The sequence below is a fragment of the Anser brachyrhynchus genome (assembly GCF_964034855.1).
Source record: "Anser brachyrhynchus genome assembly, chromosome: 1".
Taxonomy (NCBI): domain Eukaryota; kingdom Metazoa; phylum Chordata; class Aves; order Anseriformes; family Anatidae; genus Anser; species Anser brachyrhynchus.
This window is the reverse complement of record NC_137694.1, coordinates 211,981,012-211,997,711: the sequence shown is the minus strand read 5'-3', so window position 1 is coordinate 211,997,711 and position 16,700 is coordinate 211,981,012. Positions and strand designations below refer to the sequence as shown.

Below are 16,700 nucleotides of genomic sequence, written 5' to 3'. Positions count from 1 at the left end.
CGGCTCCTGTCCCTGTCCCCCTGGGGTGTCCCTGGCACCGTGCACCCCCCCTCAGGCAGGCAGCGTCACCTGGTCGGGATTTTGGGTCCAGGGGGGGAAAAAAAAACCCCGCTGTGGTGTCGAGGTGACGTTGGTGACATCGCAGCGGTGACCACCTCAGCCCCCTCCCCGTGTCCCCCCCCCCCCCCCCCCCCATGTCTGCTCTCTCCCCAGGACGCCCTGCTGAGCCTGGGGGCCGTGATCGACGTCTCCAGCCTGCGGGACGCCCTGCGCGATGCCGTCCTCTCCCTGCTGCCCAAAGCGGTAGGTGGGGACCCCGTGAGGTGCTGGGGGGGGGGGGGGGCACTGGGCTTCGATGGGTATCCGTGAGCTCCCCGCAGGGGGTGGATTCTCTGCTGGCTAATATTGGGGCTGAGCCACACGTCAGCGCTCTCCTCTTTGCCATTTTAAGCATGACCTCTGCTAACGTCCCCCCTGGACCCTTGCTGATGGCGGGGAGGGAGCGGTGCTGAGCCCTCCCCCCCCCCGAACCAGCAGGACCCCTGAGCTTATTGTCCCCTTGCTGTCACCCAGCCTGGCCGCAGAAGGTGGCACTGCCAGGGGCACAGGTACCCGGGGCTGAGCCCCCGCGCTGTTTTTGGGGTGGGACCGTGCTGCAGCAGGAGGGTGCTGGCGTGCCCGCTGATGGGGTGGGGGTGTCCCCGGCGTGCTGGTGGCCCCGGGGTGCTGCTGGCACCCAGGCATCATGCAGACCGTGCCAGCACCGTGCCCCAGCCGAGCAAAACTCCCCCCTCGCCCCCAGCTCTGCCTCAGTTTCCCCCACTGCTCCATCCCCGCGGGATCCCGGCGCTCTCCACCCCGCGCGTCCCCGTTGCTCCCCGCCTGCCTCCGCCGTTACTTCTGGGCGCCGATTGCTGAAACCCTCAGCCCAGAAAGTTTGCCGAGCCCGGCCTTCGCCCACCGCCGAGGGCTCCGGCAGCTCGGGGCCGTCAGACAGGGAGCAGCTGGCGCGGAACGAACCCGGAGCCGCGGCCCCTAACGTGTCCGCGGCACCGCAGCGTTAAATCACCCCGCCGCGGTGACACGCGCGTTATCTCCCGCGTTGGCAGCCGATAATGGGATTGCATCGCCCGCTGCTGCCGTGAATTACCCTTCCCTCCCTCCCCTGACCCCCCCGCCTCAGGGCGCTGGAGCGTGCCGGGGCCGCCTGGTGCCGGCTCCTCTGCCGCCGCCGCGTCTCTGCCGCCTTCTTCCCCCGCGTTGGGAGGTTTTGGGGTCCCGTGCCCGCGCTGGGGGCTCTTCGCTTCGATCCTGCCTGCTGCGGGGTGTCGGAGCTCCTGGAAAATCCCCCCCCGGGGAAACTGAGGCACGCCGTGCTCGGGGCGCCGCAGCTCTGTGTGCCCCGGGAAGTGCGCAAGGGGAAACTGAAGCACGCCGTGCCAATCCCGGGGGGCTGTCGGGGGGGGATTTGAGAGGTTTGCAGAGCCGGGGGAGGGCTGCAGGGGAGCAGCCCCCAGCCCCACGCAGGGTGCCGTGTCCTGCCCCGTGCCCTGTGCACGGGAGTGCACTGAGGCTGCACTGGGGGGGGGGGCTCACGGAGTTGCTGTTCCCCACCCCCCCCCCAGGAGCATGTCTACATCTACCTGCTGGATGGGGACACCCGGCTGACCTGCGACGACCCCCCCCACGAGCTGCCCGCCGAGGGGAAGCTCAGGTGAGCCCCCCCATGGACCCCCTCTGCAGGGGGACCCCCAACGTCCCCCCCCCCCCCCCCCCCCCACTTGGAGCCTTTTAGGGGATGCGAGACCCCACCAGGCTCTCCTGGATGAGCAGCTCGGGGGGGGTGTGGGTGCTGTGCAGCACACACACACACCTTGCACACACATCCACACACGTGCACTGCCCAGCCACGCATGCACAGACACACAGATACACGCAGTGTGCACACACACACACCCTGTGCATGTGCACACCCCTCTGCCTGCCACGTGTGTGCGCACACCATGCACATGCGTGCACACACTGTGCACATGCACCGTGCACGTGCAAGCACACATGCACCGTGCACATGAAGCATGCGCATGTGCACACACCGTGCACATGCACGCACACCCCATGCACATGCATACACACTCAGTGTGAACATGCACAATGCACGTGAAGCATGCAGATGCACACACTCGCTGTGCACGTGCACACGCATGCACATGCCTGCACACTCACTGTGCACACGCACGCACACACCATGTACATACATGCACGCTCACTGTGCACATGCACACACGCACAACGCACATGCAGCATGCAGATGCACACACACTCTGCACATGCACACTCCTTGTGCACACACACCCCATGCACACCCATACACACCCCTTGGGGGTGCGCGCACACACACACACACACACACTCACTATGCACACGTACACACACACACACACACCATGCACACAAATGCACACCCCATGCACACGCATGCACACTCCCTATGCACATCCCCCCCGTACCCCAAGCCCTCCCCGACCGCTTGCACCCCATGTGCCCTCCCCACCCTCTTACCCCCCACTCCCCCCCAGTTTTTTGGGGCTGCCCACACCCCCACAGCCAACCTGCCCCCATGGGTGGGGGGGCTGCGAGCCCTCCCAGCACCACACCCCCCCCACTCACTGGGTCCATCCTGGGGGTCCCTTAGCTGGGGTGAAGCAGGGGGATATGGCACGGGGGGGGGGGTCCAACAGAGGCGGGGAGCAAAGCGGCCTCCAGGAGGGGGCACGGGGGTGGAGGCCCCCTGCCTGGCCTCGTGGGGGGGTGGCTCAGGGTGCCCCTGTCCCCCCAGGGATGCGGTGCGGAGGCAGAAGCGGGTGGAGTGTGGGGGGCTGCCCCCCACCGAGCTGCAGGGCCGGCAGCTGGGCCCCCTGGCTGCGCCCCTCGCCCCCGGCACGCAAGGTGGGGGCTGCACGGGGCTGGGTGCTGGGGGGAGGGGGGCAATGGGAATGGGGTGGGCAATGGGCGGGGGGGGGTGAGGGGCGGGTGGGGGGACAGACGGGTGGGATGGAGGGAGGGGTGGGTGGATGGGTGGAGAAATGGATGGGTGGATGGATGGATGGATGGATGGATGGATGGATGGATGGATGGATGGATGGATGGATGGATGGATGGATGGATGGATGGATGGATGGATGGATGGAGAAATGGATGGATGGATGGATGGATGGATGGATGGATGGATGGATGGATGGATGGATGGATGGATGGATGGGTGGATGGGTGGATGGATGGATAGGAGAGTGGGTGGATGGGTGGCAGAGTGGGTCGGGGGCGGATTGATGGATGGGAGAAGGGATGGATGGGTGGATGGATGGGTGGGCACATAGGAGAGTGGGTGGGTGGACAGACGGGGGCTGCATGGGTGGGCACAGGGGTGGGTGGGTATGTGGATGGAGGGTGGGTGGGGGCTGTGTGGCTGGGCATGGGGAGGGTGGGTGGATGGGAGAGGGGCTGGGTGGGTGGGTGGAGAAGTGGACGGGAGGGGACAGCATAGAGTGGGTGGGTGGGCGACAGGAGGGCTGGGAGGGGGCACACGAGAGGTGGCTGAAGGCAGGCGTGGTGGGGCAGGGGCGTGCGGGTGGGTGGGCACCGGAGGGCTGCATGCACGGGGGGCAGGGGGGCATGGAGGGATGGGAGGGAGGGGGGGGGGACACAATCTGAGGGGTCGGCGCCACCCCTCCAGCACCCACCCGGGGCTGACCCGCTGTCTCCTTGCAGTGCTCATCATCCCGCTGGTGGACAAGGACAGCGGGGCCGTGGTGTGCGTCATCCTGGTGAGCACGGGGGTGGAGGTGGCTGTCCCATAACGTGTCCCACAACGTGTCCCACCCCTCAGGACCCCTGAGCGCGAGGGACCCAGGCCAGGGGCAGATGCCGAGCCGCGACCCAAAACGCACGGGAAATGCCAACCAAAGCCGCATTTCTCCTCCCCGAACCCCATTCCGCCCAGGGGCCGGGGGGGTGCCACGCGCCCTGCCCCGGCCACCAGGGTCCTCCCGCTGTCCCCCCCAGGTGCACTGCGGCCACCTGAGCGACTCGGACGAGCAGAACCTGCGCGCGCTGGAGCGGCACGTGAGTGACCCCAGCCCCGCCGCGGCAGCTCCCGGCACCCGCACCGGTCCCGTCCCCTGTGCCACGTCCCCCTGCCCCCCCCCATCCCTGGTCCCTTACTCCCCCCCCTCCCCGCAGACCCTGGTGGCGTACCGGCGCGTGCAGGCCCTGCAGAAGCTGCAGCCCTGGCCGCAGGTCAGCCTGTCCACCAGCTCCTCGCAGACCTCCCTGGCCAAGGCCGAGAAGGCTCCCGACAGCAGCTACAGCGAGCTGGACTGCAAGATCCTGCAGCTCTGCGGTGAGGGGGGGGCTGCGAGGGGGGGTGCTGAGCGGGCAGGGTGCGGGCAGGGTGCTGAGCCGCCCCTCTCGCAGGCGAGCTCTACGACCTGGATGCGGCCTCGCTGCAGCTCAAGGTCATCAACTACGTGAGTAGCTGCCCCCCCCCGCACCCCCTGCCCCTGCCGTGCCAAAATGCAAAGCCCCCAAAGTGCACCCCCCCCACCCCCCCCACCCCCGGGCATCACCGGCACAGCCGTCAGTAGTGACCAGAGTGAACGGCCTCGGAGCCGTCGCTGGTCTCCAGAGTTAACGGTGCCACCCCCAGGCACAGGGATGGGCAGGAGGCGGCGCGGGGGGGGCTCCTGCTCTCAGCCCCCCCCCAGCCCTCAGTAACGCCAGGGCGCACAGCCCTTGGGGTGACATCGGTAGGCTCCAGGGTTAACGCGCCCAGCCCCAGGGGAGAGGCTTGGGGGGGGGGGGGCCACCCCGCTTTCTGGGCATGGGTTGGGGGCCAGATCCTGCCCTCGGGGGGGGCTCAGGGCAGGCTGGAGCACCCACCGCTGCCCTCCCCCCCCCCCACCCAGCTGAAGCAGGAGACCCAGTCGCTGTGCTGCTGCCTCCTGCTGGTCTCGGAGGACAACCACCAGCTCTTCTGCCAGGTGGGTGCCCCCAGCCGGGCTCCCCCCATGTCCTGGACCCCCCCCAAGTGTCCTAGACAACCCCCCCCCCCACCCCGGGGCATGGCACCCCCCCCCAGCAGCTCAGCCCCGTGGCCCCATCTCTTGCAGGTGGTGGGCGACCGCGTCCTGGAGGAGGAGATCAGCTTTTCGGTGAGGGCACCCATGGGTGCCAGCTTTGGGGATACGGTGCCCCGAGGGGGGGGCGGTGCTGGTGTGTCCCCCCCCGCCCCGTCTCAGCCCCACCTCTGCCCACAGCTCACCTTCGGGCGCCTGGGGCAGGTGGTGGAGGACAAGAAACCCATCACCTTGAAGGACATCAGCGAGGTGGGTACCCCACGGACCCGAGCCCCGCGGGACCACCTTGGGGGCTGGGGGTGAACCCTGCCTGCCCCCTCCCCTCCCCCTTGCCCCCCCCCCATCTTTTTCCCCCGCAGGAGGAGCACAAGCAGCTCAACAGCATGCTGGGCACCGAGGTCACCTCCATGCTCTGCGTACCCGTCATCAGCCGCGCCACCTCCCAGGTGGTGGCCTTGGCCTGCGCCTTCAACAAGCTGAGCGGCGAGAGGTGAGGGTGGCACGGGGGGGGTGTCAGGATCCGTCCCTCACCCCCCCCTTTCCCTCTGGGGGGGGGTAGGGGGCAGGGACGGGGCGCTGAGCTGGTGTCCCCCCCGGGGGGGCTCCGTCCCCCAGCTACACGGAGCGGGACGAGCACAAGATCCAGCACTGCTTCTGCTACACCTCCACGGTGCTCACCAGCACGCTGGCCTTCCAGAAGGAGCAGAAGCTCAAGTGCGAGTGCCAGGTAAGCCCCCTGCCCCTCCAGCCCCCGACTGGCTGCATGGCACCCGTGGGTGGCCCCCCCCCCGCTGATGATGTCCCCTTTGTCCCCACCAGGCCCTGCTGCAGGTGGCGAAGAACCTGTTCACGCACTTGGGTAGGTGCCTGGGGGGGGGGGGGGAGGCACCCACGGGTGGGCGCTCACCCGGGTGACGGTGGCACCGGGGTCCCCGGTCCCCTGCCTGGGGGGACGTGGTGCTGTGCGCCACCAGCCCTCACCCTGCTGGTCGCAGGAGGGCACCCCTGAGCTCCACAGCGGGTGCATGAACGGGCTGCTCGGGTACGCGTGCACACACAGAGCCCTGCGTGCGCGTAGTGGTGCGCGCACACACTGCGCTGCTGCGTGCACACGTGCCTTTACAAGCACAGACACTGCTGCACATGCACGATTTCACGCACACGTACCATTACAAGCACAGACACTGCTGCACACTCACCATTTCTTGCACACGTGCAGCTGCATGTACCCATGCTGCTGGATGCGTGCATGCACTGCAGTGTGCACCTGCTGTGAGCACAAGAATTTCTGCATGCGTGCACCACTGCACACAAGTGGCCTGCTGCATGCCCGTGCAGCACGGCATGCACACGCAGCAGCATGCACATGCACCCTGCTGCATGCACCTGCATGGCTGCATGCACTTCTGCACGTGTGCGCACACCCTGATGCATGCATGCGAGCTGCATACATGCACGCACTGCTGCATAAGCACACGCACACAGCTGCATGCACACGTGCCACACGCATGCACGTACACTGCTGCACAAGCAAACACACACTGCTGCATGCACACGTGACGTATGTGCACACACTGCTGCACAAGCGCACACACCCCGCTGCATGCACACGTGCCACACGCATGCATACTGCTGCATAAGCATGCACCCCGTGGTGCAATGCACACTGCTGTGTGCACACACCCTGCTGCATGCACACCACTTGTTGCAGACTGAGCAGAGACCCCCCCCCCCCTTATTACACACGTGGCTGGGGGGGTCTTCCCCCTGGTCTGGGGGCTCCCTGCCTGCAGACCTGCCCCGGGGGCACCCTCCCCCCGGCCCCCCCGTAACCCTTCCCCCCGCTGCAGACGACGTCTCCGTGTTGCTCCAGGAGATCATCACGGAAGCCCGAAACCTCAGCAACGCCGAGATGTGAGCGGGGACCCCACGCGGGGAGGGGGACACAGGGGGACGGTGTCCCCCTGGGCATCCTGGGGGGGGGGGGGGTCCCGTGGGTGCGAGTGCCGCGGTGGCCTCTTGCAGATGCTCCGTGTTCCTGCTGGACCGCCTCAGCCACGAGCTGGTGGCCAAGGTGTTCGACGGCGGCGTGGTGGATGACGAGGTGAGGTGGGCTGCGGGGGCAAGCAGCCCCATTTTAGGGGGGTCCATCCCCCCACCTCTGGGGTCGTGTCGGCTGCCCCCGAGCCTCTCCGTGCCCACAGAGCTACGAGATCCGCATCCCCGCCGACCAGGGCATCGCGGGGCACGTGGCGACCACCGGCAAGATCCTGAACATCAAGGACGCCTACTCGCACCCGCTTTTCTACCGCGGGGTGGACGACAGCACCGGCTTCCGCACCAGGAACATCCTCTGCTTCCCCATCAAGAACGAGAGCCAGGGTGAGAGCGGCGGGCACCGCGCCGGTCCCAGTACAGGGGGAAGCCCTGTCCCCCAGCACATGGCCACTGCACTGTCCCCAGGGTGTGGATGTGACCCTGTCACCCGGCACATGGGCACGATCCTGTCCCAAGCATGTGGGCATGATCGTGTCCCCAGCACGAGGGCATTGCATTGTCCCCAGCACACAGACACGATCCTGTCCCCAGCACATGGAAGCAATCCTGTCCCCAACACACGGACACAATCCTGTCCCCAGCATGAAGGCATTGCATTGTCCCCAACACATGGACACAATCCTGTCCCCGACACACGGACACGATCCTGTCCCCAGCACGAGGGCATTGCATTGTCCCCAGCACGCCGACACGATCCCGTCCCCAGCTCATCGCACGGTCCCCAAGCCCACCCCCTGGGCACAGCACTGTCCCCCAGCACGTGCTGACAACCCTGTGCCGGGGGAGGGGGTCCCAACCCACCCCCCCTGACCCCGCCGTGTCCCCAGAGGTCATCGGGGTGGCCGAGCTGGTCAACAAGATCAACGGGCCCTGGTTCAGCAAATTCGACGAGGACCTGGCCACCGCCTTCTCCATCTACTGCGGCATCAGCATCGCCCACGTGAGCGCCAGGGGGGTCCCCTGGGGGTCCCCGGCTTGGGGAGGGGACACGTGGGGACCAGTGATGTGTCCAGAGAGGGGGTGCTCGCCCCCAGCGCACCCACGGCCCCCCCCTTTGCCCCCCAGTCCCTGCTGTACAAGAAGGTGAACGAGGCGCAGTACCGCAGCCACCTGGCCAACGAGATGATGATGTACCACATGAAGGTGAGGTGTCCCCCCCCCCCCCGGATGGCGATGCACCCCCAAATCCCAGCACGGGGAGGGGCTCCCCTGCTGGCTGGGACCCCCGGTGTCAGCGTGGTGCCCTGGGAGGGGGGTGGCAGAGGGCATGGCCAAGCGGTTGGGGTTCTTGGCATCAGTCCCAGGGGACATTTGGGGACACCCTGGGTGCTGTGCCCGTGCCATGGTGCTGGCTGAGGGGTCCCAGGGGATATTTGGGGACACCCTGGGCGCTGTGCCCGTGCCATGGTGCTGGCTGAGGTGTCCCAGGGGACATCTGGGGACACCGTGGGACATTTGGGGACACCGTGGGCGCTGTGCCTGTGCCACGGTGCTGGCTGAGTTGTCCCAGGGGACATTTGGGGACACCCTGGGAGCTGTGCCCATGCCATGGTGCTGGCTGAGTGTCCCAGGGGACATTTGGGGACACCGTGGGACATTTGGGGACCCCCCTGGGTACTGTGCCCATGCCACGGTGCTGGCTAAGGTGTCCCAGGGGACATTTGGGGACACTGTGGGCGCTGTGCCCATGCCATGGTGCTGGCTGAGTGTCCCAGGGGACATTTGGGGACACCATGGGACATTTGGGGACACCTTGGGTGCTGTGCCCATGCCACGGTGCTGGCTAAGGTGTCCCAGGGGACATTTGGGGACCCCCTGGGTGCTGTGCCCGTGCCATGGTGCTGGCTAAGGTGTCCCAGGGGACATTTGGGGACACCTTGGGTGCTGTGCCCGTGCCACGGTGCTGGCTGAGGTGTCCCAGGGGACATTTGGGGACCCGCTGGGAGCCGTGCCCGTGCCATGGTGCTGGCTGAGGTGTCCCAGGGGACATTTGGGGACACCATGGGACATTTGGGGACACCGTGGGCGCTGTGCCCGTGCCATGGTGCTGGCTGAGGTGTCCCAGGGGACATTTGGGGACCCCCTGGGAGCCGTGCCCGTGCCATGGTGCTGGCTGAGGTGTCCCAGGGGACATTTGGGGACACCATGGGACATTTGGGGACACCGTGGGCGCCGTGCCCATGCCACGCAGGTGTCGGACGACGAGTACACCAAGCTGCTGAGTGAGGGCATCCAGCCCGTGGCCACCATCGACCCCAACTTCGCCAGCTTCACCTATACGCCGCGCTCCCTGCCCGAGGATGACACCTCCATGGTGAGGGCTGGGGGGGACGGGACGGGGACGGTCCCCAATGGCCCCCACCCGCCGTCGGTCAGGGTCCCCCCGGGGTGAGGAGGGGGACGCGGGGACGCCCCCTGCCCACCCCCGTCCCCTCTGCAGGCCATCCTGAGCATGCTGCAGGACATGAACTTCATCAACACCTACAAGATGGACCGCCAGACGCTCACCAGGTGGGGGTCGGGGTGGTGGGGGGACGGAACGGACCCTGTCCTCCTGCGGGGTCCCTGGGGGGGGGGCGAGAAGCCCCCTCCTCACCCCCCCTCCCCTCATCCTCCTCCCCGCCCAGGTTCTGCCTGATGGTGAAGAAGGGCTACCGCGACCCCCCGTACCACAACTGGATGCACGCCTTCTCCGTCTCCCACTTCTGCTACCTGCTCTACAAGAACCTGGAGCTCGTCAACTACCTGGAGTACGGCCGGGCCCCCCCCAAAACCCCCAAACCACCCCCCCCGGGTCTTCCCTGCCCTCCCGCCTGCCTCAGTTTCCCTCCTCCCCCCCCTTCCCCAGAGACATCGAGATCTTCGCCCTGTTCATCTCCTGCATGTGCCACGACCTGGACCACAGGGGCACCAATAACTCCTTCCAGGTGGCCTCGGTGAGCTCCGGCACGGCGCTGGGAGGGGAGAGGCACGGGGACACTGCGGGGTGGGGGTGGGGGGTCACCCGATGGTGAAGATGGGGGCATGCTCTGAGCTGGGACGGCCAGGGTTAGGGTTAGGGGCAGGGGCAGGGTTAGGGGCAGGGTTAGGGTTAGATTTAGGGGTTAGGGACAGGGTTAGGGTTAGGGTTAGGGTCAATGTTAGTGTTAGGGTTAGATTTAGGGGTTAGGGGTTAGGGGTTAGGGTTAAGGTTAGGGTTAGGGGCAGGGGCAGGGGCAGGGGCAGGGGCAAGGGCAGGGGCAGGGGAAGGGATAGGGGTAGGGGCAGGGTTAGGGTAGTATTAGGGTTAAGGGCAGGTTTACGGTTAGGGTTAGGGTTAGGATTTAGGGTAAGGTTTAGGGTCAGGGTCAGGGTTAGAGTCAGGGTAAGGGTCAGGGTTAGGGTTAGGGTTAGGTTTAGGGTTAGGGTTAGGTTTAGTGGTTAGGGTTAGGTTTAGAGGTTAGGGTTAGGTTTATGTTTAGGTATTAGGGATTATGGTTAGGGTTAGTTTTAGGGGTTAGGGTAGGGTTAGGGTTAGGTTTAGGGCTTAGGGTTAGGGTTAGGGTTTAGGGTTTGGGTTAGTGTTGGGGTTGGAGTTACTTTTAGGGTTAGGGTTTAGGGTTAGATTTAGGGGTTGGGGCTAGGGTTAGGGTTAGTGAAAGGTTTAGGGGTTAGGGTTCGGTTTAGGGTTAGGTTTAGGGTTAGGTTTAGGGGTTAGGGTTAAGGTCAGGGTCAGGGTCAGGTTTAAGGTTAGGGTCAGGATCAGGGTCAGCGTTAGGGTTTAGGGTTTGGTTTAGGTTTATGGTTAAGTTTAGGGGTTAGAGTTAGGGTTAGGTTTATGGCATACGGTTAGGTTTAGGGTTAGGGTTATTGTTAGGGATAGGTTTAGGGTTAGGTTTAGGGGTTAGGGTTAGGATTAGGGGCAGGGTCAGGGTGACCCTGGATGCTCCTCCTTGCAGAAATCCGTCCTGGCGGCACTCTATAGCTCAGAGGGCTCAGTCATGGAGGTAATTCCCCCCCACACCCCTGCTCCCTCCTTTGGGGGCACCCAGGTGGCTTTTTTTTTGGGGGGGTGGTGGTGGCAGCGGCTGCCCCCTCCCCCGTCTCGCTGGGGCCGTGCGCTCCCCCCTGCCACCTCCCCGCTCCTCCCGCAGCGGCACCACTTCGCCCAGGCCATCGCCATCCTCAACAGCCAGGGCTGCAACATCTTCGACCACTTCTCCCGCAAGGTGAGCCCCCCCCGTGTCCCCAATCCCCCCCAACCCCCCCCCCATAAGCCCCCTGACCCCCCCCCCCCCCCCGGCGCCACGTGCTGCTGCTGGGGGTGCTGAGCCAGCCTCTGGGGGCCCCGCAGGATTACCAGCGCATGCTGGACCTCATGCGGGACATCATCCTGGCCACCGACCTGGCCCACCACCTGCGCATCTTCAAGGACCTCCAGAAGATGGCAGAAGGTGGGGATGGGCTGCCGGGACCCTCCCGGGGGGGTCCCGTTGTCCCCCCGGGGGGGGGGGGCACAGGGTGGGCTGGCCTGGGGGCACTGTGCAGCATCCCCAGGGGTTTGGCACTGGGGGTGCTGAGTGGGGGGCTCGTCCCACCGAGGCTGAGGGGCACGGCATGGGGGGTCCTGGCTGTCCCCAGAGCCTTCCTCTGGGGACTCTGGGGGTCCGTGCTGCCCCCCCCAGCCCCAAACCTGCCCCCCCCCCGCCCGCAGTTGGCTACGACCCCAAGAACAAGCAGCACCACAGCCTGCTGCTCTGCCTGCTGATGACGTCCTGCGACCTCTCCGACCAGACCAAGGGCTGGAAGACCACCAGGAAGATCGCGGTGAGCGGGGAGCCCCCCCCCCCCCCCCAACCCACCCCCACCCCCCCTTTTTGTCCCCGGGGTCTGCCCCGTGCCGGGTGCCTGCACCAGCAGGGGACCAGCACCAGCAGGGGACCAGCACCAGCAGCCCCCAAGGGACGTCCCCCTGCACCCTGCGGGACCCAGAGCTGTGGGAGGGGTCCAGAGGGGGGGTGAGAGGGGAGGGGGCCCCATGGTTATGTGCCCCCCCCCCCCCGTGGTGACAGCCTGTCCCTTGCAGGAGCTGATCTACAAGGAGTTCTTCTCCCAGGGAGACCTGGTAGGTGGGCAGGGGGCTGAAGCTCTCCAGCGCTTGGCACGCACCGGGGGGGCTCGGATGAAGATGGGGGGGGGGGGGCTGGGGGGGCTCGGCGGGGGTTTTCCTGGTGGAGGGGGTGGCATTGACCCCCCTCCGGTGTTGGCGCTGTAGGAGAAAGCCATGGGCAACCGCCCGCTGGAGATGATGGACCGGGAGAAAGCCTACATCCCCGAGCTGCAGATCAGCTTCATGGAGCACATCGCCATGCCCATCTACAAGTGAGCCCCCCCCCCCCAACCCCCCCCCACCCCGATCAGCTACCCCCAGGGGGGATTTTTGGGGTGTGTGTGGGGGGGGAGATGCCCTCCCTTTTCCCACCCCCTGCAGCATCCCAGGGCGCTGGGCGCAGCGCCCTGCAGGATTTTGGGGGGTTTTCCAGGCAGCGGGGACGGGGGGGAGCCCCCAAAACCCCCGTGCTGAGGGGCTGTGCCCCCCCCCCCCCCCCCAGGCTGCTGCAGGACCTCTTCCCCAAGGCGTCTGAGCTGTACGAGCGGGTGGCCAGCAACCGGGAGCAGTGGACCAAGGTGTCCCACAAGTTCACCATCCGCGGCTTGCCCAGCAACAACTCCCTGGACTTTTTGGACGAGGAGTACGACCCGCAGGCGCCAGACGCCCAAATGAACGGGTGCCTGGACGCCGAGGGGCACCCCGAGTCGGGGGCCGAGTGAGCGCCTTTGGGGGGGGGTGGGGGGGGCCGGGGCCGGGGGGAGGTGGTGATGGAGAGACCCCAACCCCGCAGCCCTGCAGCCCCTTCCTCCTGATCCGGGGAGGGGGGCGAGGGGGACTTTGGGGGCTCTGCGGTGGCACGGCGAGCTCCGTCCCTGCCCTGGTGCCACTGTGGGGTGGTGGTGCCCCCCCTCCGGCTCACCGGACCCCTTCTTCGGGCTCTGCTGGCTGTGGGCTCGCTGCCTGGTGGTGCCTGGGGACGGCGTGGGGTCGGGGGCGGCCGTGCCTCAGGGTGCCGGTGCCACCCTGGCGTCCCCGCGGTGCCGACGATGGGGACGTCTTTCCTCGGCAGCTGGAGGCGGGGAGGGTTTGGGAACCCCTCCGAGCACCTCCAGGCGGGCTGTCCCCGAAAACGGGGCCGTGGGGGCCAGCAGGATGCAGGGGGACGGCGTGGGGCAGGTGAGGGGAGCACTTGTGGGGTGGGGGAGATGGGGGTGCTGGGTGGGGGGGGGCTCTCAGCTCCGGCGCTGGAGCCCCTGGGGTCCGGGCACCCCAGAGGGATGGGGACGGTGCCACGGCCACTGTCCCTGTGTCCGAGTGGCCCCCAAGGGAGAGCAGAGGGCAAGAGCACCCCCCCAGTACGATGGGGTGATTTGGGGACAAACCACGGCTTTTGGAGTGTGAGGGGCCAGCGGCAGGAGGGTGGCACCGGGAGCAGGATGCGCACGGCCACCAGGGTGCTCCCAGCCCCGCACCTCGCTCTGCCCGCGTCCCCCCCTGAGTCCCCCCCGGGTCCCCCCACCGCCCTGCACCAGCACCCGGAGGCTGAGGGACCCCCAGCGCCGCCACCCCCCGGGACTGCCATCTTCTCGTGGTCCCTCCAGCCCTACAGACCACCACGGATGGACCGATGGCCTCCGGTGGTCCCTCTGGTCCTACAGACTGCGTGCGTGGGCTGTGGGGGCCTCTGGTGGTCCCTCTGGTCCTACCAAGCATGCATGGACCCTGCGGGCGTTGCATGGTCCCTCTGGTCCACCAAACCACCATGCATGGACCCTGCGGGCGTTGCATGGTCCCTCTGGTCCACCAAACCACCATGCATGGACCCTGTTGACGTCCCACGGTCCCTCTGATCCCGCAGACCACCGTGCATGGTCCCTGCTGGTCGGCAGCCCCCCGGTCCCATCAGCTGCCATGCGTGGACCCTGCCAGCCTCCTGCTGTCCTTGCAGTCCTACAGAGCATGGACTGACGGCCTCCGGTGGTCCCTTGGTCCTACCGACTGCCATGCGTGGGCCATGAGGGCATCTCCTGGTCCTTCTGGCCCTACAGACCACTTGCATGGGCTGTGATGGCCTCCCGTGGTCCCTCTGGCCATGCGTGGACCCTGCTGGTGTCCCGCGGTCCCTCCGGTCCTCCTGGGTGCTGTGCATGGACCTTGACAGCGCCCCATGGTCCCTTCTGTCCTACAGACCACCGTGCATGGACCCCGCCACCCTTCCATGGTCCCTCCAGTCCCATCAATGTCCATGCATGGACCCCGCCATCCTTCCACGATCCCACAAACCGCTGCTCGTGGACCCCGCAGGCACCGCATGGCCCCTCTGGCCCCCGTGGTCCTCCTGCCATACTGACTGCTGTGCACGGACCCTGCCAACATTGTGGGGTCCCCCTGGTCCTGCAGATTGCTGTGCGTGGACCCCAGCAGCACCCCGTGGTCCCTTCTGTCCCACAGACCACCGTGCATGGACCCTGCTGATGTCCCGTGGTCCCTCCAGTCCCATCAGCTGCCATGCATGGACACTGCCATCCTTCCATGGTCCCCCTGGTCCTACAGACTGCTGTGCATGGGCTGTGGTGGCCCCCCCTGGTCCTACAGACTGCTGTGCATGGGCTGTGGTGGTCCCCCTGGTCCTACAGACTGCTGTGCATGGGTTGTGGTGGCCCCCCTGGTCCTACAGACTGCTGTGCATGGGCTGTGGTGGCCCCCCTGGTCCTACAGACCACCGTCCATAGACTGTGGTGGCCTCCCCAGGTCCTTCAGGTCCTACACATCACCGTGCGTGACCTGCGGTGGCCCCCTGTGGTCCCCCTCTGGCCGTGCACAGACCCTTCAGATCCCCCGTGCTCCCTCCTGCCCCACTGACCGCCGGTTCCCCGTGCTCCCTCCCCGCCTGCAGCCCAACGTGCCCGGCCCCCACCATCCTGGGGGGCTCTGCCCTGCTCCGGCAGCCCAGCAAAGAGCCCTGGGGGGGTCCATTGAGCCATCCCCATGGCCTCAGCCCCGGCTCCATGTCCCAAGCCAGAGCCACCCCAAACAGCTGTGGGGTCAAGCTGGGGTGGTGAAGAGCCCTGGGGGGGCCGGTGTACCATGGGGTGGCCATGGGATGGCCGTGGGATGGCCATGGGGTGGCCGTGGGGTGGCCGTGAGATGGCCATGGGGTGGCCATGGGATGGCCGTGGGGTGGCCGTGGGGTGGCCGTGGGGTGGCCATGGGATGGCCGTGGGATGGCCATGGGGTGGCCGTGGGGTGGCCGTGGGGTGGCCGTGGGGTGGCTGTGGGGTGGCCATGGGATGGCTACGGGGTGGCCATGGAGCCGTTTGCTGCCCACCCTGCGCGTCCCCCTCGCCGTTTCTCTTTCAAGCAACGAGCCGTCTGCTTCAGTGCGTGCGCGTGTGCCTGGGGGAGCCACGGGAGACCCCACAGCCGAGACGGCGCCGGGCCCAACGAACTGCGTTCATTTTGCCTTACCTCCTCGGAGTTGCCTTTAGAGAGACGCTTTGGCCAGCCCCCGGCAGGACCCGCGCAGACCCTCCCCGCGGATGCTGGCCGATCGCTTCACCTACGAGACCCCCCCCCCCCCAGCCTCCTGCCCCCCTTCCCCGTGCCGCTGCGGGGCAGGGAGGGACGAAACCAGCGGGAAGGAGCAGACCCCAAAGGCAAAAAAAAAAAAAAACAAACACAGACAAACACCAACCAACCAAACCCAAACCGATATAGGAGAAAGCCAGCGCGGTGCCAGCCCCGCCGGCGGCACCGTGCCCGTCCCCGCTGGCAGCCGTGCGCACCGCCGAGGACCCGTGCCCACCGGGCGCTGCCAGGAGCCCCTCTTTTGGGGCGAGAAACCACATTTTGTTGCAAAACGCCCACTCTGTGTGCACGCTGGGGGTTGATTTGTATGGACATCCCCAGTGCCAGCTCGGTCTCCGTGACGCCGGCACAGCCGTGCCACCGAGGCGCCGGTGCCACCACCCCGGGGATGCTTGGAGCCTCCTAAAGCCAAGCGTGGGCTGCCGATGGTGGGCACCACGACCCGGGCCGTGCCACGAGCATCCTGCCAGGCAGAGCTGGAGGTGTCCCGCAGCCACGTGTCCCCACCTGTGTGAGATGGCCAGTGCCACGGGCACGTCCCCCAGCTGGTCCCCAGTGCGTGTGCGCGGCCCCGCTCCTGCCCCTGCGCCTACCCTGGGGCATGGGCATGCGTGCCCGGCTCACCAGCGTGTGTGCGCGGTGTGCACGGGTGTGTGTGAGCGTGCAAAACCTCCTCCGGCTTCTCGGTCCTCTCCTCTCGCCGCGCTGGTTGTGCTGGGCTCGGCGCCTCCTGCCCAGGTGCTGCGGACAGGGCCCAAGCAGGAGACGGTTCTTCTTCTCCCTTCTCCTTCTCCTTCTCCTTCTCCTTCTCCTTCTCCTTCTCCTTCTCC

General features: G+C 66.9%; 1 protein-coding gene across 3 annotated transcripts in view; it reads left to right on the top strand.

The window, feature by feature from the left end:
- PDE2A (phosphodiesterase 2A) overlaps nucleotides 1–16,700 on the top strand; it is a 54,887-nt gene that overhangs the window by 37,685 nt on the left and 502 nt on the right. For 2 of the 3 annotated variants that reach the window (XM_080599838.1, XM_080599839.1), the window contains 29 exons: nucleotides 214–303; nucleotides 1,626–1,714; nucleotides 2,837–2,946; nucleotides 3,766–3,821; nucleotides 4,060–4,119; nucleotides 4,237–4,396; nucleotides 4,471–4,523; nucleotides 4,962–5,036; nucleotides 5,166–5,207; nucleotides 5,313–5,381; nucleotides 5,492–5,622; nucleotides 5,748–5,859; nucleotides 5,952–5,991; nucleotides 6,983–7,046; nucleotides 7,158–7,236; nucleotides 7,337–7,514; nucleotides 8,018–8,130; nucleotides 8,256–8,333; nucleotides 9,382–9,504; nucleotides 9,631–9,701; nucleotides 9,818–9,940; nucleotides 10,039–10,126; nucleotides 11,129–11,176; nucleotides 11,324–11,398; nucleotides 11,524–11,623; nucleotides 11,884–11,996; nucleotides 12,256–12,294; nucleotides 12,445–12,551; nucleotides 12,782–16,700. The exon at nucleotides 12,782–16,700 is cut by the window's right edge and continues 502 nt beyond it. In XM_080599838.1, the coding sequence (XP_080455964.1) occupies nucleotides 214–303; nucleotides 1,626–1,714; nucleotides 2,837–2,946; nucleotides 3,766–3,821; nucleotides 4,060–4,119; nucleotides 4,237–4,396; nucleotides 4,471–4,523; nucleotides 4,962–5,036; nucleotides 5,166–5,207; nucleotides 5,313–5,381; nucleotides 5,492–5,622; nucleotides 5,748–5,859; nucleotides 5,952–5,991; nucleotides 6,983–7,046; nucleotides 7,158–7,236; nucleotides 7,337–7,514; nucleotides 8,018–8,130; nucleotides 8,256–8,333; nucleotides 9,382–9,504; nucleotides 9,631–9,701; nucleotides 9,818–9,940; nucleotides 10,039–10,126; nucleotides 11,129–11,176; nucleotides 11,324–11,398; nucleotides 11,524–11,623; nucleotides 11,884–11,996; nucleotides 12,256–12,294; nucleotides 12,445–12,551; nucleotides 12,782–13,001 (2,706 nt within the window). In that variant the 3' untranslated portion in view covers nucleotides 13,002–16,700. The remainder of the gene's footprint in view (nucleotides 1–213; nucleotides 304–1,625; nucleotides 1,715–2,836; nucleotides 2,947–3,765; nucleotides 3,822–4,059; nucleotides 4,120–4,236; nucleotides 4,397–4,470; nucleotides 4,524–4,961; nucleotides 5,037–5,165; nucleotides 5,208–5,312; nucleotides 5,382–5,491; nucleotides 5,623–5,747; nucleotides 5,860–5,951; nucleotides 5,992–6,982; nucleotides 7,047–7,157; nucleotides 7,237–7,336; nucleotides 7,515–8,017; nucleotides 8,131–8,255; nucleotides 8,334–9,381; nucleotides 9,505–9,630; nucleotides 9,702–9,817; nucleotides 9,941–10,038; nucleotides 10,127–11,128; nucleotides 11,177–11,323; nucleotides 11,399–11,523; nucleotides 11,624–11,883; nucleotides 11,997–12,255; nucleotides 12,295–12,444; nucleotides 12,552–12,781) is intronic. The other variant, XR_013953641.1, reaches the window with a different exon arrangement.